At 44.5% G+C, this 26,088-nt stretch overlaps 1 protein-coding gene across 3 annotated transcripts in view; it reads left to right on the top strand.

Moving 5' to 3' along the window:
• Positions 1 to 26,088, top strand: part of HACE1 (HECT domain and ankyrin repeat containing E3 ubiquitin protein ligase 1) — a 279,223-nt gene that overhangs the window by 41,100 nt on the left and 212,035 nt on the right. For all 3 annotated transcript variants that reach the window (XM_030199163.1, XM_030199162.1, XM_030199161.1), the window contains exons 4-6: positions 2,215 to 2,319; positions 8,172 to 8,247; positions 21,971 to 22,102. In XM_030199163.1, coding sequence (XP_030055023.1) covers positions 2,215 to 2,319; positions 8,172 to 8,247; positions 21,971 to 22,102 — 313 coding nt within the window. The remainder of the gene's footprint in view (positions 1 to 2,214; positions 2,320 to 8,171; positions 8,248 to 21,970; positions 22,103 to 26,088) is intronic.

Below are 26,088 nucleotides of genomic sequence, written 5' to 3'. Positions count from 1 at the left end.
CAAGTTCAGCCCTCTCAGCTTATTCATGGATCTTCTGTGAGGGACTGTATCAAAGGTTTTGCTGAAATCCAAGTAGGTTATATCTAGCACAATTCCTTTATCCAGTTCTTTGGTCACCCAGTCAAAGAAGTCAATCAGATTCGTTTGGCAGGATTTTCCTTTGGTAAAGCCATGTTTCCTTGGATCCTGTAACCCGTGGTCTTCTAGAAAGTCAACTATCCTTTCCTTCAGCAGTGATTCCATTATTTTTCTTATCCCGACGTGAGGCTTACCGGTCTGTAGTTTTCCACTTCTTCCCTGTCTCTGCTTTTGTGAAGAGGGACTACATCAGCTCGTCTCCAATCCCATGGAACCTCTCCTATCTCTAAAGATGTATTAAATAAATCCTTTAGAGGACTTCTCGGAGCTCCCTCAGTATCCTGGGATGTATCCCTTTTGGCCCCATATCTTTGTTCACTTTTAGACTTTCAAGCCGTTTATAAAAGCTTTCTTCCACGAACAGTGCAGTATCCAATCTATTCCCAGATGTACCCTCGGCAGCCAACCACAGTCCTTCTCCAGGATTTTTTTGCTTGAACACTGAAGAGAAGTGTTTGTTTAGCATATTCGCATTATCCTCATCACTCTCCACATAGCCATTCTGAGCATCTATCAGTTTTACAATTCCATTCCTATCTCCTTTCCCCAATATATCTGAAAAAGATCTTATCACCTCTTTACATCTATATCTATTTTTTCTTCTGCCTGCGCTTTTGCTAGTTGCATTTCCCTCTTCGCTTCTTTGAGTTTTGTTGGGGGTAAATTAACATCTGCAGAACTGCACAAAAGTTCTCTAGCACTAAAATAAAAGGGAGATATGAGAGGTCTGTAAAATCCTGAATGGAGTGGCATGGGTAAATGCAAATCGATTGTTTACTCTTTCAAAAAGTACAAAGACTAGGGGTCGCTCCATGAAGTTACATAGCAGCACATTTGAAAGAAATAGGAGAAAATATTTTTCACTGAGTGTATAGTTAGGCTCTGGAACTTTGCTGCTGGAGTAAGTGGTGAAAGCAGTTAATGTAGCTGGGTTTAAAAAGTGTTTGGAAAAGTCCATAAATTGTTATTATTTTTTATTTATTTGCTGCATTTGTACCCCACATTTTCCCACCTATTTGCAGGCTCAATGTGGCTTACATAGTACTGTCAAGGCGTTTGCCCAGTCGGTTGATAGCAAATACAAGGTTGTATAGTGATCGAATGAGGTATATATGTGGCGGATCGGAAGGGATGAAGATTGTGTGTTGTCCAGTACAATCATTAGGCATGCTGTGTTTCTGGGTGAAGAGGGGGATAAGTTGCATGGAATCTTGATACTTCTTGGGACTCTACCAGGTACTTGTGATCTGGACTGTGTACTATTAGAAACAGGATACTAGGCTAGATGGATCCTTGGTCTGACTCTGTTTGGCATCTCTTGTGTTCTAACTAGAACTTTGGTTAGGTAAAATGTCATGTTTTCTATTGGTTGACTCTTCCCCCATTCCTTTCATCTAGCCTAGTCATTACAGTGACAGTTCTTGGACTCAGGCCACGGACTGCACCTTCCACTGGAATTGTAGTTCTTGCTGAGTCTGGTCACTTGGTATTACTCCCTACCTCTCTTCCCTCATCTCCCCGTACGTTCCTACCCACAACCTCCGCTCTCAAGACAAATCCCTCATTTCAGTACCCTTCTCCACCACAGCCAACTCCAGGCTCCGCCCTTTCTGCCTCGCCTCACCCCACGCCTGGAATAAACTCCCTGAGCCCATACGCCAGGCCCCCTCCCTGCCCATCTTCAAATCCTTGCTCAAAGCCCACCTCTTCAATGTCGCCTTCGGCACCTAACCATTATACCTCTATTCAGTAAATCTAGATTGCCCCAACTTGACATTTCCTCCTTTAGATTGTAAGCTCCTTTGAGCAGGGACTGCCCTTCTTTGTTAATCTGTACAGCGCTGCGTAACCCTAGTAGCGCTCTAGAAATGTTAAGTAGTAGTACTGTTGAGGATTAGAGGGACTGTCTTCTCCATAGCATCTCCAGCAATGGCTGGTCTGAGGAGCAGAAATCTGACCTGATTTCCTGTATGGCAGCTCTCAGCGCTGCTACTGAGTAATTGTGCTAGCTTAGACAGTATCTCATGGTAATGGATTACTCTCAAATGTGTTATTTGTTTGTTTTATTTTTTCTAGCTGTGGCTCTGTTGAATGTCTGGTCTTGCTGCTAAAGAAAGGAGCAAATCCAAACTATCAGGACATTTCTGGGTGCACACCCCTTCATTTAGCAGCCAGAAATGGGTAAGTCGCATTCTACTTCTGTTGGCATCAGAGCATGAAAGATAGGTCTGGGGACATATTCAGCTCAGCAATTTTTATAAATATTGTTTAGAATTATTGGAACAAAGTTTTGAGAGAGATGTTTACTGTAATGTTGGTAATGAATTGAATTATATAATGACTGTGATTCAGATAATGTAGGAGTTCTACAATTGAGTACTTCAGGAACAAGCATGCAACGTCTCGCGGGTGGAAATAGCAGACATGGGAAGCAAAGAATGGAAAAATTAGAGAAACGGAGGGAAGAGAAGAAATAAAAAAGGGAAACCGTAGCATTTGGATACCAGCATAGAAGCACCAGTTGGTTCATTCATTATTATTATTATTATTATTAGCATTTCTATAGCGCTACCAGACGCACGCAGCGCTGAACACCTGATATAAAGAGACAGTCCCTGCTCAAAAGAGCTTACAATCTAAATAATACAGACAGACAAGACAGTTACGGGTGAGGGAAGTAATGGGTGAGAAGGGAGGAAGGGACAAGGGGAGGGCAATCATTCAGCCTGCCAATTGTTCTCACCTACCCAACTTTGCCAACTTTACCTTTATTAAACTTCTTGTATACCTCTGCACAATACAAATTAATGATTGAACTAAGAGCTTTACATAAAATCCTCCATAAATAAAAAAAATAAAATCACAAACAACTCACAATAATAAAATAAACCTCCCCACAGCTCAACCATGTTCTACAAGAGCTTTTCTTAGATTAGGAGGTAAAAAGTCAACTGTACAAGCCTGACTGCCTGCAGGATATAGCTTCTCATATAAAAGGTTTGTTTCAAGCAGTCTCCTTTGAATTCAAACTGTATAGAGAGGAAAGGTTCCACTTAACTTCCTTTCTGAGAAGTTCTGAGAGAAGAGGACATTTCTGTGGGTAAGTGACATTATTTTGCTCTGTGCTTGGTAACTTAAAGATTGGGTTTAAAAGAGGAATTGTAGATTATTGATAAACACACAATTAAAAAAACAACAACAACTTTATTAATTAGTCTCTATATCCTTTTCCCCATGGTTTTAAAACTTGAATTTTCTGCCACAGCATTAACAGATAGACTCTAGAAGGCACAGCAAGGCCTCATTCCTACATCCCCTTCCCAACTCCCACCCACCCTTAGATCAACTATTAATTTATAGTTGATTATTCTAATTAGGACGACAAGAGGAGAGTTTTCATTAGAGTTTTAATAACATTTAATTAGTTTCTGAGAAGCAAACACTAAATAAATGAGATATTATACCATATAGTCTTAAGGCTCTTTATATTCATTTGATATCCCTAGTACCTTAAGGAGTTTTAATTAAACAACTCTATAGTACTAAGATGGAGACAGCAGTCCAGCAGCAAGAGGGGTGCTATCCAGTCTTTTGCATTGAGTGTCACATGCATGATTATCTCCTAGTTGGGAGAGGTTATATGTGTGTGCTTGATGCAAAGAGCTCCTAGTGCTCAGAACGAGTCCATTCTCTTGAGGCTAGAGTAGCAGACTTGGAGGAGCTGAAGGAGACAGAGAGGTACATGGAAGAGGCCTACAGGGATGTTTTAGAGAGGTCCTACCTCCAGTCTGGCAGCCCGTGTGCTGCCTTGGAGGAGGGAGGTCTCCTAAAAGGACAGTATCACCCTGGTGAAGCTGGAAGTAATCCTGTAGCCAGGACCAGCCCACCAGGGGATGTAATATCCTCTCGCACCGAGGATGTGTCTCCAGGAGCTTCTGTCCAGGAGCGAAGGGTTAGGATCGCTGTTGTAGTTGGTGATTCAATTATTAGGTATGCAGATAACTGGGTGGCTGATGGACGTGAGGATTGCCTGGTAACTTCCCTGCCTGTTGCTAAGGTGGCAGACCTAACATGTCACCTAGATAGGATTTTAGATAATGCTGGGAAGGAGCCAGCTGTCATGATACATGTGGGTACCAGTGACATAGGAAAATGTGGGAGGGATGTTCTAGAATCCAAATTTAGGGTCTTAGGTAGAAAGCTCAAATCCAGAACCTCTAGGGTAGCATTTTCAGAAGTGCTTCCCGTTCCACTCGCAGGGCCCAAGAAACAGGCAGAGCTCTGGAGTCTTAATGCGTGGATGAGGCGATGGTGCAGGTAGGAGGATTTTAGATTTGTAAGGAACTGGGCAAAGTTCTGGGGAAGGGGAGCCTATTCTGGAATGATGGGCTCCATCTTAACCAGGGTGGGACCAGGCTGCTGACATCGGCATTTAAAAATGAGGTACAGCAGCTTTTAAACTAGAAACAGGGGCAAGGTCGACAGTCGTTGAAAAGCGCATGGTTTTGAACAATATATCTTTCAAAGATACCAATCCCGATAGCGAGATTGCAATAGAGACCATAGTAGACCAGGTGTCTTTAAATAAAAAGCAGACAAAAGACTGCAAATTATCACTTGTCAACTGCTGAGCAAGATGTAAATAGGAACAACAAACATAGTTTGAAATGTCTATATGTAAATGCCAGGAGCCTAAGAAATAAGATGGGAGAGTTAGAATATATTGCACTAAATGAAAAATTAGATATATTAGATATAATGGGCATCTCTGAGACCTGATGGAAGGAGGATAACCAGTGGGACACTGTCATACCAGGGTACAAATTTTATTGTAGTGATAGGGTGGATTGAGTTGGTGGAGGGGTAGCCTTGAATCAAATAGATTGAAAATTCTGCAGGACATAAAACATATCTTGGAATCCCTATGGATTGAAATTCCATATGTAAAGGGGAAAAGGATAGTGATAGGAGTGTACTACCGTCCACCTGGCCAAGATGAACAGACAGATATAGAAATGTTATCAGAAATTAGGGACGCTAACAAACTGGAGAACTCAATAATAATGCGTGATTTCAATTACCCCGATATTGACTGGAGTAAATGTAATATCAGGGCATGCTAGAGAGGTAAAATTCCTTGATGAAATCAAGGACTGCTTTATGGAGCAGCTGGTACCGGAGCCAACAAGAGGAGGAAAAATTCTAGACCTAGTCCTTAGTGGAGTGCATAATCTGGTGCAAGAGGTAATGGTGCTGAGGCACATACGTGCAGGACGTCAGACTCACAGAAGCAGAAGCCTGCGCGGCCACATAAGGTGATCTGCAAGGGCCGACTTCTACATGGAATGTTGCTAGTGGAATAGCAACATTCCATGTAGAATCTCAAATAGTAGCAACAGCGGAGGAGTGGCCTAGTGTTTAGGGTTCATAATATGATCAGATTTGATATTGGCTCTGGAGTAAGTACACACAGGAAATCCAATACGGTTGCATTTAACTTTCATAAAAGGAGACTATAATAAAATGAGAAGAATGGTGAAAAAAAAAACTTAGAGGAGCAGCTGCGAAGATCAAAAATGTATATCACGCGTGGATGCTGTTCAAAAATACCATCCTGGAAGCCCAGGCCAAATATATTTCGTATATGAAAAAAGGAGGAAAGAAGGCCAAGCGACAGTGATTATCCTGTGTGGCTGGTTGCTAGGATGTTCCCTTACCAGTGTGGACTGAATAATTGGAACAGCCGTTTGGGCTGGCTGATGTTACTAAGGGGCCCTTTTACTAAGGTGCGCCGAAAAATGGGCTGCGTGTGTTTTGGGTGCACGTAGATCCTTTTTTCAGCGCACCTGTAGGAAAGGCCTTTTTACATTTATGCCGAAATTGGACGTGCGGCAAAATAAAAATTGGTGCGCGTCCATTTTGGGTCTCAGACCTTACTGCCAGCCATTGACTTAGTGGTAAGGTCTCATGCGTTAACCATGCGGTAATCATCTACGCATGTAGAATGACAACACTCAGTTTCTGCTGTGCGCCAGAAAAAAATTATTTTCTGGTGCGTGTAGTGGATGCGTGTCAAAAATGAAATTACCACAAGGGCCGGGTGGAAGCTGGGCAGTAACTTAAAATTGACACACGTTGCGCGCATAGGTGCCTATGTGGCTTAGTAAAAGGACCCCTTACTGCGTATATGTGTGAGCCCAAATGTCTACAGTACCTGTGAGATCTGAGCTAATGCTAACCCAGGTAATATTTGGTCTAGAAACCAGAGTGTAGTCAATAAAGGAGATGAAATAGTGAGAGGATTAACCCAATACGGTTCTGAATTACTAATTGAAAGATCTGATAGATCATAGGGAAGTTCTCAGAGTATAAACTCACCCAAGCAAGGCTCCACCGAAGTGTATTACGCCTCTAAGGGTGGACAAGTTTCTCAATCATAGAGCTTCTCAAAAGAATTTTTCAATTTTTGAGCAGAAACACCCGTGCTCTATTAAATAATAATGTGTGTTCTTCTCTCAAATCTAAGAACCGAGTGAGTCAATCCTATCACTTACTCCAAATAACCTCGTCCACATCAAGAAAGTAACAAATGTGCTCTGATGAACTATTCTAGTACAGTGATACCTTGGTTTTCGTTGATAATCCGTCCGAAAACAATCAATGAAAACCGAAAGAGACGAAAACCGAGGCAATTATTTCAATATGAATCAATGTAAATCCAACGAGCAAGAGAACGCGTGGGTCGCCCTTTGTTTTCGCAAAATTAGCAGCAAAAACCGAGGCAACCAGCGAAATCCGAGACAAATTTTTCACTGAAAAAATCAATGAAAACTGAAACCGATAATAACCGAAGTCAACGAAAACCGAGGTTTCACTGTACTATAAAATGTACTATCTCTATAACAAAAATGCACTGGATTGTGCTATCTCCATAAATATAAATGATCAATAAATGGGCACTTAACGTTAAGAGGTCAGGAATATCACGTCCTCAATTGGCTCAGTCCTTGTCAGCAGTTGTCCATATCTGGCTGTATTCCGATTCAACTGGGTGACAGTGAGGCATATTTTCAAAGCACTTTGGGAGGCTAAGTTCCATAGGTTTCTATGGAACTTTGGGAGGCTAAGTGCTTTGAAAATGAGCCTCACAGTGAGGCAGGAGTCGGTTGATTCTATCGCCTGCCGTAACTTGCAACAATTAGACGGTGTCTTTAACTCACTGCTAGGCTGATTCCATGGGGACCTTGTTTCAACTGTCCAACTGATATACTTCTTTAAATAAATTCTTCAAGATGAAATCATAACGAGTCCGACTCTGCAGGGTTTCGATTGTCTTCTTCAGGAACTCTGAATATGATAAATAAGTACTATCTTGAAAAGAATAAAGAAGTGGAGTGGAGGAGTGGCCTAGTGGTTAGGGTGGTGGACTTTGGTCCTGGGGAACTGAGGAACTGAGTTCGATTCCCACTTCAGGCACAGGCAGCTCCTTGTGACTCTGGGCAAGTCACTTAACCTTCCATTGCCCCATGTAAGCCGCATTGAGCCTGCCATGATTGGGAAAGCGCAGGGTACAAATGTAACAAAAATAAAATAGATACTATTGGAGATTCTACATGGAATGTTGCTACTATTGGCGATTCTACATGGAATGTTGCTACTATTGGAGGTTCTGTTGCTACTATTGGAGATTCTACATGGAATGTTGCTATTCCACTAGCAACATTCCATGTAGAAGGCTGCGCAGGCTTACAAAAAAAAAGTGCCTCTCCTCTACTACTTTTCTGCTGCGTGTAAAAGTGAGGTTTTTTTAAATGCTCCCGGTCAGGAAATGATGTCATCACGTATGCCCTAAATTAATTGGGCGTAATTAATTGGACCCAGGTAATATTGTCATGAAAAGTGTGCCTAAAAGAGAATTCTCTATTGAACAGAGCTGAGAAAGTGACATAAATAAAAACTCAACCCGCTAGGAACCTGTTTTTGAAAAGCTTTAATCCTGACAAATTACATTATACTGTGTTGTTTTAACATAGGCAGAAGAAGTGCATGAGCAAGTTATTGGAATACAGTGCAGATGTCAACATCTGTAATAACGAAGGACTAACTGCTGTAAGTACAATCTGTTTTGCAAATAACTTTAGCCATTAAAGTAGGCTTTGTAGATGTGCTGCCTTTTAAGGACCAACACAAGATGTTCTCGACTCTTTGAACTTTTGAGATCTCTTGGGTTTCTTTTTTGATGGTTTTATTGATCCTTTGAAAGATCTTGCAACCTACAAAGACTTTTTCTCCAGGACCGGTATGACTACTAGTACTCTACATTATGTTTAAAGATGAAACTACAGACTTTAAAACAGGAAAGCAGACAATAGGCAGAAAAAGAGAAGATGGTTATAATGTGATCCTGCTTACTCTGGGCTACTGGAAATGCACTTTAGCTAAAGAAATTTTGATGTTAAGCTCATACAGTTCCGTTAGTCTTTTCAAGTGTCACTCTCCCTCCATTATGTAAGGAAGTTTTCATTGGAGATATCCTGAAAACACTGTGACCCAAGGACTGGGTTGAAAACCTCTGCTGTAGACTATGCCTCAACAAGTACCCACTGCAGCTCCTTGTGACTGTGGGCAAGTCACTTAACCAGGGCCGCCGAGAGGGGGGGGGACAGGGGGGACAAAATTCCCCGGGCCCAGGGTGGCGCCTGGCGCCACCGCCCGGCCCGCCCACCCTCCGTTGCTCCCTAAGCGCCTCATGTCACCTTCAAAAGCGCAAGCAGCGGCAGACCACTACTTCCTTCCGTGTCCCGCCCTCGCCTGATGTAACCCGTGAGGGCGGGACACGGAAGGAACGAGTGGTCTTCTGCTGCTTGCTGCGCTTTCGAAGGTGAGGCGCTTAAGGTCTGTGCAGAGGTCCTGGGGGGTGGAGAGAGGGCCTGGTGGCGGGTGGAGGGGGAGGGGCCCAGCGACCTTAGGTGGGGGGGGGGGGGGGGGGCCCAGGGAGTGGCCTTGTCCCGGGCCTGGCCCAGTCTCTCGGCGGCCCTGCACTTAACCCTCCATTGCCCCTGGTACAAAATAAGTACCTGAATATATGTAAACCGCTTTGAATGTAGTTGCAAAAACCTCAGAAAGGCAGTATATCAAGTCCCATTTCCCTTATGGCAGGAATTGACTGTAATGCATGTGAGGGAGTGTAATCTATAAGTAACTCTGTAAGACAGCTTTGGACACTGTTCCACAGAACGTTGTAGATGAAGGTGTCGACCTTAAATTTTTATCTTCATATGAAAGATAAGCAATGAAGATTATATAAAAAACAGGAGAAAAGTGCTCCAGAAAAGAAAAGCCTATTAATATATAAGCAGCTGCATTCTGAATTATTTGTGATGCTGGGTAAATCGTAGCTGAAGAGAATTCATTAGTACTGGAAACCTCACTTGACCTGGACAGAGAAAGGATTGACAGATTGATATCTTTTTCTTGTTTCAGTGAGTGTCCGCGTCGGCCCGGGAACCGGCATTTTTGCAAGCAAAATATAAAAAAATCTTGCCAGAGCCTTCTGTTGCGCGTGCATCGCGAATGCGCGGCCAATTTCCCGCCCGGCATGTGAGCGTTCCCGCTCAGTTTAATCAAAAAGCAAATAACAAACAACACCTCCAAAGGGGAGGTGGGCGGGTTTGTGAGAACAATCAGCCTGCTGTCCTCGGAGAATACCTGCTACAGGTATGTATCTTCGCTTTCTCCGAGGACAAGCAGGCTGCTTGTTCTCACATATTGGGTATTCCTAGCAACCAGGCTCACTCAAAACAATGAACATTGGTCAACTGGGCCTCGCAATGGCAAGGACATAACAGAGATTGACCTGAAACTATAAACAACTAACAGAGTGCAGCCTGGAACAGAACAAAAATGGGTCTTGGGGGGTGGAGTTGGATTCTAAACCCTGAACAGATTCTGCAGCACTGACTGCCCAAACCAACTGTCGCGTCGGGTATCCTGCTGGAGGCAGTAGTGAGATGTGAATGTGTAGACTGACGACCACGTTGCAGCCTTGCAAATCTCCTCAATGGAGGCTGACTTTAAGTGAGCCACTGACGCAGCCATGGCTTTAACATTGTGAGCCGTGATATGGCCCTCCAGAGTCAGCCTAGCTTGGGCTTGTAGGATATGCAATCTGCTAGCCAATTGGAGATTGTGCGTTTTCCGATGGCGACTTCCCTCCTGTTGGGATCAAAAGAAACAAACAACTGGGCGGACTGTCTAAAGGGCTTTGTCCGCTCCACGTAAAAGGCCAATTCTCTCTTGCAATCCAAGGTGTGCAAACTGCTTTCACCAGGGTGGGTATGAGGACGGGGAAAGAATGTTGGCAAGACAATTGACTGGTTCAGATGGAACTCTGACACCACCTTTGGCAGGAACTTAGGGTGCGTGTGGAGGACTATTCTGTTGTGATGGAACTTGATATAAGTTGCATCCACTACCAAGGCCTGAAGCTCACTGACTCTAAGAGCTGAAGTAACAGCCACCAAGAAAACGACCTTCCAGGTCAAGTACTTCAAATGGCAGGGATTCAGTGGCTCAAAAGGAGCTTTCATCAGCTGGGTGAGAACGACGTTGAGATCCCATGACACTGGTGGAGGTTTGATAGGGGGCTTTGACAAAAGCAAACCTCTCATGAAGCGAACAACTAAAGGCTGTCCAGAGATAGGCTTACCCTCTACACGGCGATGATAAGCATTAATCGCACTAAGGTGAACTCTTACGGAGTTGGTCTTGAGACCAGACTGACAAGGGTAGAAGGTATTCAAGCAGAGTCTGTGGAGGACAAGAAAGAGGATCTAGGGCCTTGCTGTCACACCAGTGAGAAGATCTTTCCAATCATTGGACTATTTGTTGGTGATCAATAACATTTGGAGAGGACTTATTTTGAAGAAAATTATTCATCTGAGGAGCGTCGTAGTATATATAAACTACTTCCTGTCGTTTTAGAAACAATTTTCATCTAGCTTGAGAGGCCTTATAGATGTCAGGAAAAATAGACACTGTCCAACCCAGAAATCTAGTATGCCAACATTTAAAAAATAGCCTAATTGTTCAATTTTTATCTGATTCTAATGCAAAAGTAACCAACAAAGTCACAACCCTGTTCAATGTAATCCATAACCTAGTTGTAACCAATGTATTTCCATTATTCATATCTTATTGTAAGCCACACTGAGCCCGCAAATAGGTGGGAAAATGTGGGATACAAATGCAATAAATAAATAAATAAAATTCATTTAGTTTTTCCCAATGATGTCTTCAGAATACCAGTCACATTGAAAGAAGAAACTAAACCAACATCAGTCTTTTTGCCTATGCCTGCCTCTTGGGCAGGACAGTCTCTAGAGTAACTTTCAGGATCTCAAAATAAAATTTCAGTAATAAATCCATAAGAGAAGTTAAAAAAAGAAACTGGAAAATTGAAGAAGTGCCAATTAAGGCATTAAGTGTAATTATCAGACTGTTCCATCTTTCTACGAGCAAAATCCTTCAATGGCACATTGGGAACTTGTAGTTGTGAAATATGCTGTTCTACATTATCAGTTTTTGAAGAGAACTATTGCAGTTTTAAATCACGCTGAGCTATGATAATAACAATTTGATCCATATTGCCAGAAAATTCCTATAAAGCCTTTTCAATCTTTGAAGAAATAGACTTCTCCAAAGCCACTATTTCACCCATAAGAGTCCACTGTTGTTGGAGCTGCAACCAAAGAAATTAATTGTCTTCAATCAGAGCCTTCCATAAGCAGTCACAGATGACCCCGAACCCAGTGTAACTGGGCTTGATTTTATTTTATTTTTGTTACATTTGTACCCCGCGCTTTTTCCCACTCATGGCAGGCTCAATGCGGCAGGCAATGGAGGGTTAAGTGACTTGCCCAGAGTCACAAGGAGCTGCCTGTGCCGGGAATCGAACTCAGTTCCTCAGTTCCCCAGGACCAAAGTCCACCACCCTAACCACTAGGCCACTCCTCCACTCTACTTCTAGGGTCCATCCCTCTCCCTCTGCTTGTGTTCTCACCTGCAACTTGGATACCATCACTGCATGCATTCCTCCAGCAACCTCTTCGGAGTAGGAATCACTGCCAATGCTGGTTAGTTGTGTCACTGTAGGTGTACCCGAGGATCCTAGCTGCAGGGGTAGTTCTCATGAGTCCAGGCTCAAAGAGACCAGCGGCTCTCACGCTCTGCCCTACCAGAGACCCTGGCCTCTGCCGGCTTGTTGAGAACCCATGATAACTCAGCAACAGCAGTTGATTTGGTACTGGAGTCTGGGTGGAGACCGTACCTCTTACTCTGTTTATGATTATACCTTTTGCAACATAGTGTAAGCCACATTGAGCCTGCAAATAGGTGGGAAAATGTGGGGTAGCAATGCAGCAAATAAATAAATAAATTGAAACTCACCTCTTCTGTTTGCCCATATCATAGAGAACTTGAAGGCGGAGCTAATCTGGAGCTGAACAGCATGTGGCCATCTTGATTGAAGTCCAAGCTGTTCCTCACAGGCCTTGTGTTTGAACATAAATCTGAGCCGTTTAAATGTTAAAAGGAGGCAACTGAAACATGTTTAGTATATTATAGACCAGTAATTTTCTTCAACCCAGTCCTCGTGGACCACCTGGCTAGTTGGATTTTCAGGATATACACTTCTTTCATTATCATGCAAATATCTCTCGTACATGTCCTGTAATCCTTCCCCCTAACCCACCCCCCATCCCACTCCATAACAGAGACTCCAAAATCCTAAGGGAGGCCCATGAGGAAACCACTCTATCCTCCAACCCATAAAGTTCTTATGCACAGTTCCTGGAGTCTTCAGCCAGCATGTTCGCAGCTGCCCAGTTGATGTCCCAGAGCAGTAACCCAGGTGACTGGCCTGCTTTGCACTTCATTGTGTTTGTGGAGAGAGGATATAAGCTTAGCCGAAATTGGGTGGCGGAGCAGGTGGGGGAAGAGGGGTTGGTGGTTGGGAGGCAAGGATAGTGGAGGGCAGACTTATACGGTCTGTGCCAGAGCCGGTGATGGGAGGCGGGACTGGTGGTTGGGAGGCGGGAAATACTGCTGGGCAGACTTGTACGGTCTGTGCCCTGAAAAAGGCAGGTACAAATCAAGGTAAGGTATACACATATGAGTTTATCTTGTTGGGCAGACTGGATGGACCATGCAGGTCTTTTTCTGCCGTCATCTATGTTGCTATGAGTGTTAGAAAGAGCTCCGAGATGATTAAGAATGTGACTCCACACCCGGTAGATAACTAACGTCAGAGGAGGGCGGGCCCAGGAAGAACAGAGAGATGTCGGAGGAGGCAGCAGTGATCGCCGATCAGCTGTTTCATCCCGTGCAGCGCCTTCACACAGAGGTGAGAGGCGCTGCGCGGGCCGGTAAAGTAGAGGGGGGGGGGTCCAGTAGAGGGGGAGGAGCGGCGGCAATGAGCTCAGGGGGGCGGGGCACGGGGGCGGAGGATGCCGGGAGGCGGAGCTATGGGAAGGGAGGGGGACCGGGACTGCTAAACTTTTTAGTTTTGTTTTAATCTTTTATTTTATACAAGCGGAAGCGGGGAGCAGCGGTGACCTCGGGGGGGGGGGGGCAAGGCCGTCCATACTGGACGCTTCTGACGAGCGCCTTTGCCCCCTCCCGATCCTTTTTCGATTTTGTGTTCATTTTTTATTTTATGCAGAGGGAAGCGGGGAGCCAAGTGTTTTTTTTAATCTCACTTTTGTTTTTAAACATGCCAGCTTGGATTTTCTTGGTGCCAGGGGGAAGCGGGGAGATGACAGCTCAGGCCTTAACGACAGGCCTGAGCTGATGTTAAATTTCTCACGGAAAATGATTCGTTGCAATTGTCGGTATGGTTAGTGCATTCCAAATTGTCCACATTTCAATGGTAGTTTCTCGTTTGCATTCCGTTTTCATTAGCTGCTAGCGTCGTCGGAAAATGACCTTTAATGCATGCTACATTTCAAATTTTCCTCGTTAGAGGGTCGTTAAAGTTTTGTGCATCTGGGCCTTAGTGACAAAATCGGTGTGTTAGGTAAGCTTCGTTCTGTCATTTCTGTTTCTGCTGTTGGCCGTTTAAGGTTAATGAATCAACAATCTGATCCATCTGCCAAGAACAGGAAGAGATTCGATGGTCTGTTTGTGAAGCAGCACTAGAAAATTCCAAAACAACATCTGTGGTCCGTGATGAATCGATGGAAAAGAAGTTAAATTTGTGGATAATGCAAATGGTAGATGGGAAAAGAAATCACCGTGGATAGCACTGCTGTGAGGATGAAAGCCAAACAGATTTATAAACACATCACCTGGAGCCAAGAAAGCATGAAACCCTTTTTTACTAGTTGTGGCTGGCTTGCGCATTTTAAAAGGCGATGTGCGCTTAAAAATGCAAGCCTTTGTGGCGAGGCAGGTTCAAATGACAATGAAGCTGCAGAAGAATTTAAAACATGCCTCCTAAGTGTCATAGAAGAAAAGGGTTAAGTGCCAGAGCAGGTCTTCAACGTTGATGAGACTGGCTTGTTTTACAAATAGTCTGGCAAACAGACATATATAATGAAAATGGCAGTCAAAGCTCCTGGTTTTAAAGCATTTACTACTGCTACTTATCATTTCTATAGCACTACTAGACATACGCAGCGCTGTACACTTGAACATGAAGAGACAGTCCCTGCTCGGCAGAGCTTACAATCTAATTAGCAAAGACAAACAGAACAAATAAGGGATAAGGACAAAGGGTAGCAAGATTCCGGAATCCCAAAGAGTAGCAAGATTCCGGATTCCCAAAGACTACTACTACTACTATTTATCATTTCTATAGCGCTGCTAGATGTACGCAGCGCTGTACACTTGAACATGAAGAGACGGTCCCTGCTCGACAGAGCTTACAATCTAATTAGGACGAATAAACAGGACAAACAAGAGATAAGGGAATATTAAAGTGAGGATGATAACATAAGGGTTCTGAACAAGTGAATAAGATCGCGCCACCTTGTTGCTGTTCACTAGTACCAAGGGCGATTTCAAATGCAAACGTCTTATGGAGTACAGAGCTCAAAATCCTTGTGCTCTTAAAGAAATGAACCTGAACTGCATGCCAGTCCATTGGAGATGGAACCGTAAAGCTTGGATGATGTCCGAATTATTCTGGGATTGGTTCAACAACTGTTTTGCACCAGAAGTTGAATGGTATCTCCACCATTAGATAATTTATGCATGATCTGCTTTATGTTGTATTACCAAATTTTTCAATGATCCATGATTTTCCATTCTATATGGAAAAATAGACCCCGTAGGATGGCATGTAGTATTCTCTGCAGAGGAAAAGAATTGGAGAGAGGGGATGTCTAGCAGTCTCTAATTTGGCAATACTATAAGGCAGCAATTTTGAAAATGTTCTTTGAGTGGAGCAAGGGCCCCCAGGAAAAACAAATTTGGGTAGAGCTGGAAATATTTTATGCAGTTTGGCATTCCAAACTGGACAGATGGAAAGAATTCCATGTAAACCACAGGGATCGGTCCTCGGGCCTGGTCTTTTTAACACCTCTGTAAGTGATATTGCAGAAGGACTATCTGGTAAGGTTTGTCTCTTTGTGGATGATACCAAACTCTGTAATAGGGTGGACAGTCTGGAGGATGTGGATGACATGACGAAGCAGGATCTGGCGAAGCTTGAAGAATGGTCCAATAATTGGCAACTAAGATTTAATGCTAAGAAATGCAAGGTCATGCACTTGGGTTACAAACAAATCCAAGGGAACAGTACAATATAGGGGGTGAAGTGTTTCTGTGTCTGAAAGAAGAGCAGGACTTGGGGATCATTGTGTCTGATGATCTTAAGGTGGCCAAACAGGTAGAAAAGGCAACGGTCAAAGCCCAAAGGATGCTTGGGTGCATAAGGAGAGGGATGACCAGCAGGAAAAAAGAGGCGATAGTGCCCTTGTATAAGTCTCTGGTGAGGCCCCATGTAGCGTACTGTGTGCAATTCTGGAGACTGCACCTACAGAAAGATATAAACAGGATGGAGTTGGCCCAGAAGGCGGCTACCAAATTGGTCAGTGGTCTCTTTCATAAAGTGTATGGGGACAGACTTGAGGCTCCCAACATGTATACTTTGGAAGAAAGGCAAGAGAGAGGGAATATGATAGAGACATTTAAATACCTCAGTTGCATCACTGTACAGGAGATGAGCCTTTTTCAAATGAAGGAAGACTGGGGTGAGAGGACATAGGATGAAATTAAGAGGAAATAGGCTTAGGAGGAATCTAAGAAAATACTGTTTCATGGAAAGGGTGGTGGATGTGTGGAATGGTCTCCTGGTGGAGGTTGTGGATACCAGGACTGTGTCAGAATTTAAGAAAACGTGGGACTGGAACGTGGGATCTCTTAGGAAAAGGAGAAGTTAGTAGTTACTGAGAATGGGCAGACTGGATGGACCATTTGGCACTTATCTGCCGTCATGTTTCTATGTTTCTAATGGAAGAGCCCCTTCACAACACACATATTGGCGGTATGAAGGGGAATCCATAGACAAAGGGAGAAAATAACTCCTCCTGTCTGCTCCAGTCTTTTAGATACAATGAGAATTTATTCCCGGGATTGGTACAGATAGTCTAATTCAATCTCAAATTTTGTTATAAAATAAGCTTTTATCATTTATCATATGTGTGAAGACCTCATACAAAAATAAGAATATCTGAAGCACAAATTTATTTATAATCAGGAAAACAAAAATCAGCTTTCTACCTTCTCTGAAATGGATCATGTTTGAGCAGCAATTCAGATGATCCAGAGAAAGGCAGAAAACCTCTGAAATGGATGATAGTCAATGTTACCTTGCTTTCCAAAGGAAAAAAGACTGAGTAGCATTTTAGAAAGAGCGTCCAACTCGAAGCATAGATGTCCAAGTTGGTACGTCACCTATGGTGTCACGTTTTCAAAGCAGGAACTGGGTTGTGAGCCCTTCGGCCACTGCCGAGGAGCGGCAGTGGCAGGCAAAACCACCCCACACCAGAGACTAGGCAGAACAGGACTGGAACTCCGGACTGGAGCTGCAGCAGAGGCAAACAGGCAGGACTTAATGTCACATCCGTCGCTCCCTCCGGCTGCTCCTCCGCGGGAAGCAGGAACCGGCGTCTGCCCGACGAAGGCCGGCTTTCTTGAGGCCACAGCGGGGAGCCGGGGCTCGCCGTGGTGATGGCCGCCCAGTCCGGGGCCGAGGCCGGAAGCCGGACTTTCGATCGCCGGCTATGGTGGCTGTGTTTGCGCCAGTAGGGAAGATGGCGCCGAGGCGTGATGGCCGGCGTCTCCTTCACTCTTGGGCATGGGAACCCGAAGCTCCGCCTCCGAGGAGTTAGATTGGGAGGCCAGTACGGTATTCCCGCCTGGGAGGTCGGACAGAGCCAATCAGAAGGGTTCTGTCGATAACCAGGTTCTGATTGGCCGGCTATGTCTACGGGGGCTGGGTGGTTGAATGCTGAACAGTATTTAAGGAGCGGGCCTGAGTTAGGACATTGCTTCAGGTTCTGATTCCCGAGGCCAGTCTCCGTTTGTTCCTGTGCTCCGTTGGTTTCCTTGTACTTCTGGTTTTGACTTTTGGACTGTTCCTGGTTTACTCTGCTTTGACCTCGTGTCTGACTCTGACTACGCTGTTAGCTGCCTGCCCTGAACTGTTGCCTGTTATTGGACGTCTCCATTTTCCATCTGCCCTCTTCTCTCCTGGTCCCAGTTCAGGTCAGTTCGTCAACCCCGCGGTTCCTGAAGTCCCGTTGACCGCCTGCAGCTGGGGGCTCAACCCTTGGTGAACGGCGGTCGCCGCGGGTGAAGACTAGGGGTTGCACGGCTGTCCTTTGAGGTCCTTCGGGGCCTTGCGGGACCTAAGGGCTCACCTTCCTTGCGGACAAGACACTTAAGCAGAGCAGGCACCCTTAAACTTCACCTGCACTTGGCCACTTTTCACCCAGAGTTGAGCTCTGGGCTTCAGGTGGCCGGCAGGACTTGCTGGACAGGGCAGGACTGGATAACAGCAAGGCAGCAAAGGGACTGAGGGTCAGAGGGGAAAGGGAGGAACATGGGCAGCAAGGCAGGAGACTGGGCAAGGAAGGGAAAGCTAAAGGGCAGAACAGAAAGCTGCAGAACAGCCAATAAACAGGGAACAAACACTGACTAACAAGACACAGAACTAAGAGCTGCAAGCAGCCCCAAAGCCAGAACACAGACAAACAGAAACTAAACACAGAATCACAAACAAGAAACCAGGCAAGGAAAGCAAGTAAAACCTAAACTAGACTAGAAACAGGCAAGAATCTCAGGCAAACAACCAGACTAGCAGAAGTGCAACAAGCACCAACATACCAGGGCCTTAGATGCAATGCAAAGGCAGAGAGGTTCCAAATGGCTAATAAGCCCAGCAGGCAACTGAGACTCAGGTGCAACAATCACCAGGCAACTAAGGGTCGGGCAGCCTGGAAGATCCGGACTGGACTGAGCTGAAATCTGGAACGGATGACAGCACACCGACAATCTAATACAGCCAGCACACAGAGACAGAACTAACTCACAAAGAACAGACAGAAGCCAGCTCAGAAGCTGACCACAGGAAATAAGGTGAGTCTGAGAGGGGTCACGGCCACAGACGTGACATATGGACGTCCATTTCTCATATATTTTTGAACTAAGCCAAAAATTGGGTTAAAAAAATAAACCTCAATATTTCTTTAAATCTTGGGATCTATTCACATACTACTACTACTACTACTACTTAACATTTCTAGAGCGCTACTAGGGTTACGCAGCGCTGTACAATTTAACAAAGAGAGACAGTCCCTGCTCAAAGAGCTTACAATCTAATAGATAAGAGTGAGACAAATATAGGACAATCAAGCCATTGTGACATCACTGATGAGGTTGGCTCTTAGGCATTGGTGGAATGAGGCACTATGACATCACAATCTCAGCTCTGGTTAAATCACTGCTATATGTAATACTACTACTACTACTTAACATTTCTAGAGCGCTACTAGGGTTACGCAGCGCTGTACAATTTAACAAAGAGAGACAGTCCCTGCTCAAAGAGCTTACAATCTAATAGACAAGTGAACGGTCGGTCCGATAGGGGCAGTCAAATTGGGGCAGTCTGGATTCACCGAACGGTAAGGGTTAGGTGCCGAACGCAGCATTGAAGAGGTGGGCTTTAAGCAAAGACTTGAAGATGGGCAGGGAGGGGGCTTGGCGTAAGGGTTCAGGAAGGTTGTTCCAAGCATAGGGTGAGGCGAGGCAGAATGAGCGGAGCCTGGAGTTGGCGGTGGTGGAGAAGGGTACTGAGAGGAGGGATTTATCCTGTGAACGGAGGTTACGGGCGGGAACGTAAGGGGAGATGAGGGTAGAAAGATAGTGAGGGGCAGCATAATATGTAAGCCAATTTCCCAAGACCTACTTGGGACATTGGCTTATATATTTTAGAACAGGATCTGCTGACACATAGCTTGTTCTAAAATACATGAGACATGGATGAACATGTGCTACTGATGTTCATCATGGACATCCATTTTACAAACTGAAATGTCCAAATTATGAGACAAAACAAGGGATGTGGATGTCTTTGTGGCAGCATGTTATAAAGTGGCCAAATGGATGCCCATTTAGAGCGGAAGGGGCAGCTTAACAGAACAGTGGCCTGAGAACCAGGAGACCCAGTTTCAAATCCCACTTTTTGTGGTTTGTTGTTGTTGTTTTTTCTTTTTTAAAGTGTGAGCCTTCCAGGAACAGAAAAATATGTGCCCCACCTGAATGAACACTGCTTCAATAGCCTTCAGGCTTGCAGGTGTCTTATACGGCGGGGGGAAGAGGGGTTGGCGGTTGAGAGGCTAGGATGGGGGAGGGCAGACTTATACGGGGTCTGTGCCGGAGCCGGTGATGGGAGGCGGGACTGGTGGTTGGGAGGCGGGAAATACTGCTGCACAGACTTATATGGTCTGTGCCCTGAAAAAGACAGGTACAAATCAAGGTAAGGTATACACATGAGTTTATCGTGGGCAGACTAGATGGACCGTGCAGGTCTTTTTCTGCCGTCATCTACTATGTTACTATGTTATACATTCAGGTGCAGTAGGCATTTTTCCATCCTTGGAGGGTTTGCAATTAAAAAAAAAACAAAAAAAACCTCACAGAGAGCTGAAGTGGGATTTGAACCTGGATCCCTTGGTTCTCGGCCCACTGCACTAACTATTAGACTGCTCGTCAGCTCTGCGTGGAGGTCTGTTAAGAAGTTAATTTGAAAACTATTTTAGTGGTAGGATGGTGGAGAAGAGAAAGGGGATTTCATTATCTTGGGGCCGTTAACTGTAAACTTTGTACTAAAGCAGAGTAATTGATGTGCAAAATTGTAAACACACCATGCATGAAGTTTGTATTGTATCATTTTGATTTCTCCATAATAAAAATGTTGAAACACAAAAACTATTTTAGTACCATGAATGTCCGTAGCTCCTGAAGCTGCGATTGAGCCCAGTATCCCTCAATAGTTTAACATTCAGAAGAGGGAGGGGAACAGTAACCACTGGGGGTGATTAAGGAGGTGACTTGCCTTAATCCCGCCAGTGGACAGCAGCTCAATCAGAGCACTTTTTTTGTAACCTGGACATGCCAAGAACCAGGTCTGAATAACAACGTCCATCTTTTGGACATAGACCTCACTTCCCTTCTGAAATCAGACTTGGACATCCATATTATGGCCCTCCCCCCTTGTCCCGCCTAAAACACACCCAGACCATGCCCTCTTGCCATATGGACGTACAGCAGTTTTAAATGTCCACATCCTGGCTTTATAAAATTGGTTTTTGGATATCCATGTAATATGGATGTCTAAATGCCGGTTTTCAGACATCGAAGACACAAATAGCGCTCCTAAAATAAGGGCCTATACTAATAATACTTATCATTTTTATAGTGCTGCTGGATGTACAATGTGTTCTTGGCCCAAAGAGCCTACAATCCAAGTGGGAGATAAAGTGACTTGTGCAAGATGACAATGACAGAAGCAGGAATTGAACCCTGGCTTCTTTGCCTCTCAGCCCATTGTGCTAGTTGTACAATTGCCATGTCTTTGTGTATCCCTAATAACCTTTTTTGTTTTGGGGGGGGGGGGTGTTCTATGCACACTAGGGGGTCCTTTTACTAAGGTGCACCAAAAACTGACCTGCGCTGGTGTAGACGCAAGTATTGGACGCACGCAGGTCCATTTTTCAGCTCACCTGCAAAACAGTTCTTTTTTTTTTTAGCAAAAAATGGACGTGCGGCAAAATAAAAATTGGCGCATGAACATTTTGGGCCTGAGACCTTACTGCCACCCATTGACCTAGCGGTAAAATCTCACATGTTAACCGGGTGGTAATCGTCAAATTTACCACCCGGCGTGCCAGAAATTTTCCAGGGCGTGTGTAGAAAATGAAATTACTACCCGGGCCACATGGTAGTTGGGCGGTAGTTCAAAATTGACACGCCTACGAGGCTTAGTAAAAGGGCCCCTACGTTTTCACAGGACATAGTGTGGGGGGGGGGGGAGGCATGAGGACTCGTGTCAGAAATGAGCTTGTTTTGATCCACCTACATTTGTGGATCACAGATGCGGCCTGTGTAGAACCTTCTTGTTCTTGTCTTTGCAGTTTCATTCTGCATGCGATGACGATGATTATAACACTTTCTGCAGTACCTATCGGTCATTAGATTTGAATATCTAGTCTTATAAACTAACACAGTCACTGACTGAAGAACAGTTTTGGGTGGTTCTCTTGTTTAGATCCACTGGCTTGCCGTCAATGGCCGGACGGAGTTACTTCATGATCTTGTCCAACACGTAAGCAACGTGGATGTGGAAGATACCATGGGACAGACAGCATTGCATGTGGCATGTCAGAATGGTCACAAAACGGTAGGTTTATAATAGATTTTCAGGGGCTCCTCAGATTAATAAAATTAAAGAGTTTGTGTGATAGATTGGGTTATTTGTTTTTGCTTAATTGGTTTCATGTAATTATAAACTGATGTGCTTAGTAATTTCCATTGTCTGAACCTTTTGTGGCCATCCTTTTTGTGGATCCTGTCCTGCAAATACTGTCCAGAGTGTAGATGGTGCATTCCTGAGCTCTATAAGTATCCTGAGATGTATACCATCAGGTCTCTATAATTAGAAAATGTAATACAAATTTAAAATGCATAAAGGAGAGTGGATGAAGCATAGAGACCTGGGGTAATTGATAATAAATCCAATAAAGAAATAAAAAAAAAAACCAAATAAAGTGTTAGACTGTTTCCTTTGTTTAAGCCTTTTGGAAAGACAGTCTGCAGTATAATTTCAAAGATTGTTGTTCTGGGCTCTAATTGGCCGAGGAGCTCATTTTCATTTGGATTTTACTGACTTTTTCCCCAGTCTTAGCCTGTGAGAAGAAAGAGATCTCTTTGCTGAGGTCTGTGATCAGTTATATTTGATAATCTGTGAGCAGCATATTTCCTGATCTCCCCGTGTACTTTTTAGAAAGTAAACAAATGTTTAGATAGTTTATAATTTGTCCATATTTCAGTTACCTGTTATTTTTTGCTGATTGCACTTTTTCTGTTTCTCTGTTCAATTTTTAAGACAATAAAGAATTTTCATAAAGGAATCCTCCTCAGAAGGAAGGGATCCCCAGAAGCTTAGCTGGTGGTGGGAGGCAGGGTTGGGAGGTGGGGATAGTGCTGGGCAGACTTATACGGTCTGTGCCAGAGCTGGTGGTGGGAGGCGGGGATAGTGCTGGGCAGACTTATAAGGTCTGTGCCCTGAAAAAGACAGGTACAAATCAAGGTAAGGTATACACAAAAAATGGCACATGTGAGTTTATCTTGTTGGGCAGACTGGGTGGACCATGCAGGTCTTTTTCTGCCGTCATCTACTACGTTACTATGTTACTATCCAGCTTATAATCGAAAGTGATCGCCGGCCATTTCCCGACACAAATCGGGAGATGGCCAGCGATCTTGGAAAAGCGGCAAAATTGGTATAATCGAAAGCTGCTTTTTTGACAGCATTGCCGCTTTCCTGTCGCCTCGCCGGCGAAAGTTCAAAGGGGCGTGTCGCCGGCTAAGTGAAGGCGGAACATGGGCGGGTGTGGGCGTGGCTATCAGATGGCCGGCTTTCGCCGATAATGGGAAAAAAAAAACCCGGTGATAAGCAGTATTTCGCCGGGTTTACTTGGTCCTTTTATTTTTACGACCAAGCCTCAAAAAGGTGCCCCAACTGACCAGATGACCACCGGAGGGAATGGGGGATGACCTCCCCATACTCCCCCAGTGGTCACCAACCCCTTCCCACACTAAAAAAATAAAATTAAAAACCTTTTTTGCCAGCCTGTATGCCAGCCTCAAATGCTGTAGCCACCTCCATGACGGCAGAATGTGTTCTATCCTCCGACAGCCTTTCCCTGGTTGTGATGTGGCTCTCGGGTGAGTGTGACACCTTTTCTGTTAGGTGCACTGTAGAGTCACATCAGCAATGCATTGTGGTGGGTGTAGGGTACTGGGCTGTACTCCCATGGTGCTTTTCCCCCTGCTAACTGGGTCAGAGTGTGCCCTGTTTTACTTCCGTTAGTCCATGAGGTAGTGGCCATGTTTGTAAGCCAGTTTTAGATCCCTTTCATGTGTTAGCCACGTTAGAGAACTTTAGTTCTTACCTTGAATGTTGCTGAAAGAGGGCATTGTACACCATTCTGCCAGCTCTGACCTACTGCTAATCTCAGTACCAGGAAGACTCTTTGCCAGTGGGACACAACCTCTGATCTGCAGTTAACTGTGAGTAAACGTGCTTATTCAAATAAAGGACTTCATCAAAGAGATTAGTGTTCAGGTGTCAACTGGTGTGGCAAGCTTATACAGCAGCAACAAGTCCTGTCCCTGGAGCACTTTTAGTGGGTACCGCAGTGCACTTAAGGCAGGCGGACCCAGACCCATCCCCCCCGCTACCTGTAACACTTGTGCTAGTAATGGGAGCCCTCCAAAACACACTGTACCCACATGTCTAGGGTGCCCAGTTGGTGTCCTGGCATGTCAGGGGGACCAGTGCGCTACAAATGCTGGCTCCTCCCACGACCAAATGGCTTGGATTTCGCCGGGTTGGAGATCGCCGGTATTTTTTTCCATTATCGCTGAAAAACAAACCCGGCGAAATCCACGCCATTTGGCCGGGCTAAACCGTATTATTGGAAAATAAAATGGCTGGCCATCTTTTTCGATAATGTGGTTCCGGCACCGCCACCACAATAGATCGCCGGCGACCTATTTGGCTGGCGACGTTCGATTATGCCCCTCCACGTTGACTTTGCCTATCTGGATTGATAAAGAATCCTGGGGGTGTGTGTGTTAGGTCTGTGAGTGCTTTCTGGAGACTGTGGGACCACTGGGAGTGTGGCCTCCAGTAACCTAGAAATCACTGGGAATAATTTGAGAGCGGGAGACTCGCCCATTGGTGGTTAAGACCCAGTTGGTGGGAGGAGGGTGCTAGTGTAGAGCATAAGTGGCAGGTGCAAGCGGACCTGAGCTGTGCTGGGGATAGACCCTTTTAGTGGCCATGGGGTAACCCCAGGCGGGTGGCTAGTCGTTTTGTGACAGACCTTTAGTCCTTCTTTTTTGGTGGCCGCGTGGTGGGATTGTCAGGCTCAGTGAGTGACGTGAGGGTCACCATCCACTGAGTGGTTCAGAATCTTTTTTTTTTTTTCAAATCTGTAACCTCCAGACAGAGATCACAGTGAATAAGTGCAGCAGTAACAGGGTGCCTTTCCTGTTCAATTCAGTTTTTTACTATTGGTGTGTCGTCTTTTTTTCTTTTTTCCTTTTTTTTTATTTTTTCTACCCGTCCACAGTTCTGTTTTTTGCAGTTCCTTCTATTCACTTTTTACCTTTTATTCTTTATCTTCCACAGTTTCTTTTTTGTTTTTGGATATATTTTTTTAATTATATTTTATATATTTTTTTTCTTATTTTTTTCTTTTTTTGCGTCATCTTCGCTGTTTTTGATCACTCAAGTAGGTATATTAGTGGTCTCCACCAGCCGCTTACTGGACCTCTGTCGTGCACTTCCTCTTTCACTTCTAGGGCGAATAGCTCTTTATAATAAGGTTATTATACCAAAGTGGTTATATGCATTACAGATGCTTCCCATATATCTGAAAGTGAAAGACGAACATGTGCTGCACAGGCTGTTGCAAACTTATTTGTGGCAGGGGAAGAGAGCTCGCTTAACTCTCGGTCATGGAAAAACCGAAATCTCATGGGGGATTAGGCTTGTTAAACATAAGGTATTTTAATGTGACCTGTATAATGCGACATATCAATGAGTGGTTCAGGGGTACTGGTGACTTTTTGTTACCCAAATTTGAGCCAAATCTATTTACTAAAGAACATTTCAGCTGGCAACTTCACACACGGCTGGGGCGTACTCCCATCAATTTTGCATTTGAAATTTTTTTGTACAGATGGCACGGGCTCCTTGACGATGGCTCTGGAAAAGGCATCATTTTTCGGCAGCAGTGACTCCATATTTGGCTCTTCACGATAATCCTGACTGTCCTGGGAACTTTTCAATCTTTTAAAAGCTTACAGACAAAATATTCTCTCCCCACATGGGACTATTTTGCCTACTTACATCTCCTTCATTATGCTCGGAGTCTCCCATGGACAGAGTTATGTGAAGATGTTCAATATTCCCTTAATGAGGCTCTCGCGTTGAATTCCCAGAATCGAGTGCCTCTCGCTTACCATCAGAAGTATTTACAACAGAAGACTTAAATTGAGCTAGTCTGACTACCCAGTGGTCGAGAAATTTGCAGGTAATTGTTACGGCGATGCACTTGCGAGATACTTTACTTTCAGTCTACCAGTGCACGCCTC

This window comes from Microcaecilia unicolor, chromosome 3 (genome assembly GCF_901765095.1).
Source record: "Microcaecilia unicolor chromosome 3, aMicUni1.1, whole genome shotgun sequence".
Lineage (NCBI taxonomy): Eukaryota > Metazoa > Chordata > Amphibia > Gymnophiona > Siphonopidae > Microcaecilia > Microcaecilia unicolor.
The sequence above is the reverse complement of the archived record's forward strand: the minus strand, read 5'-3'. Positions and strand labels throughout refer to the sequence as shown.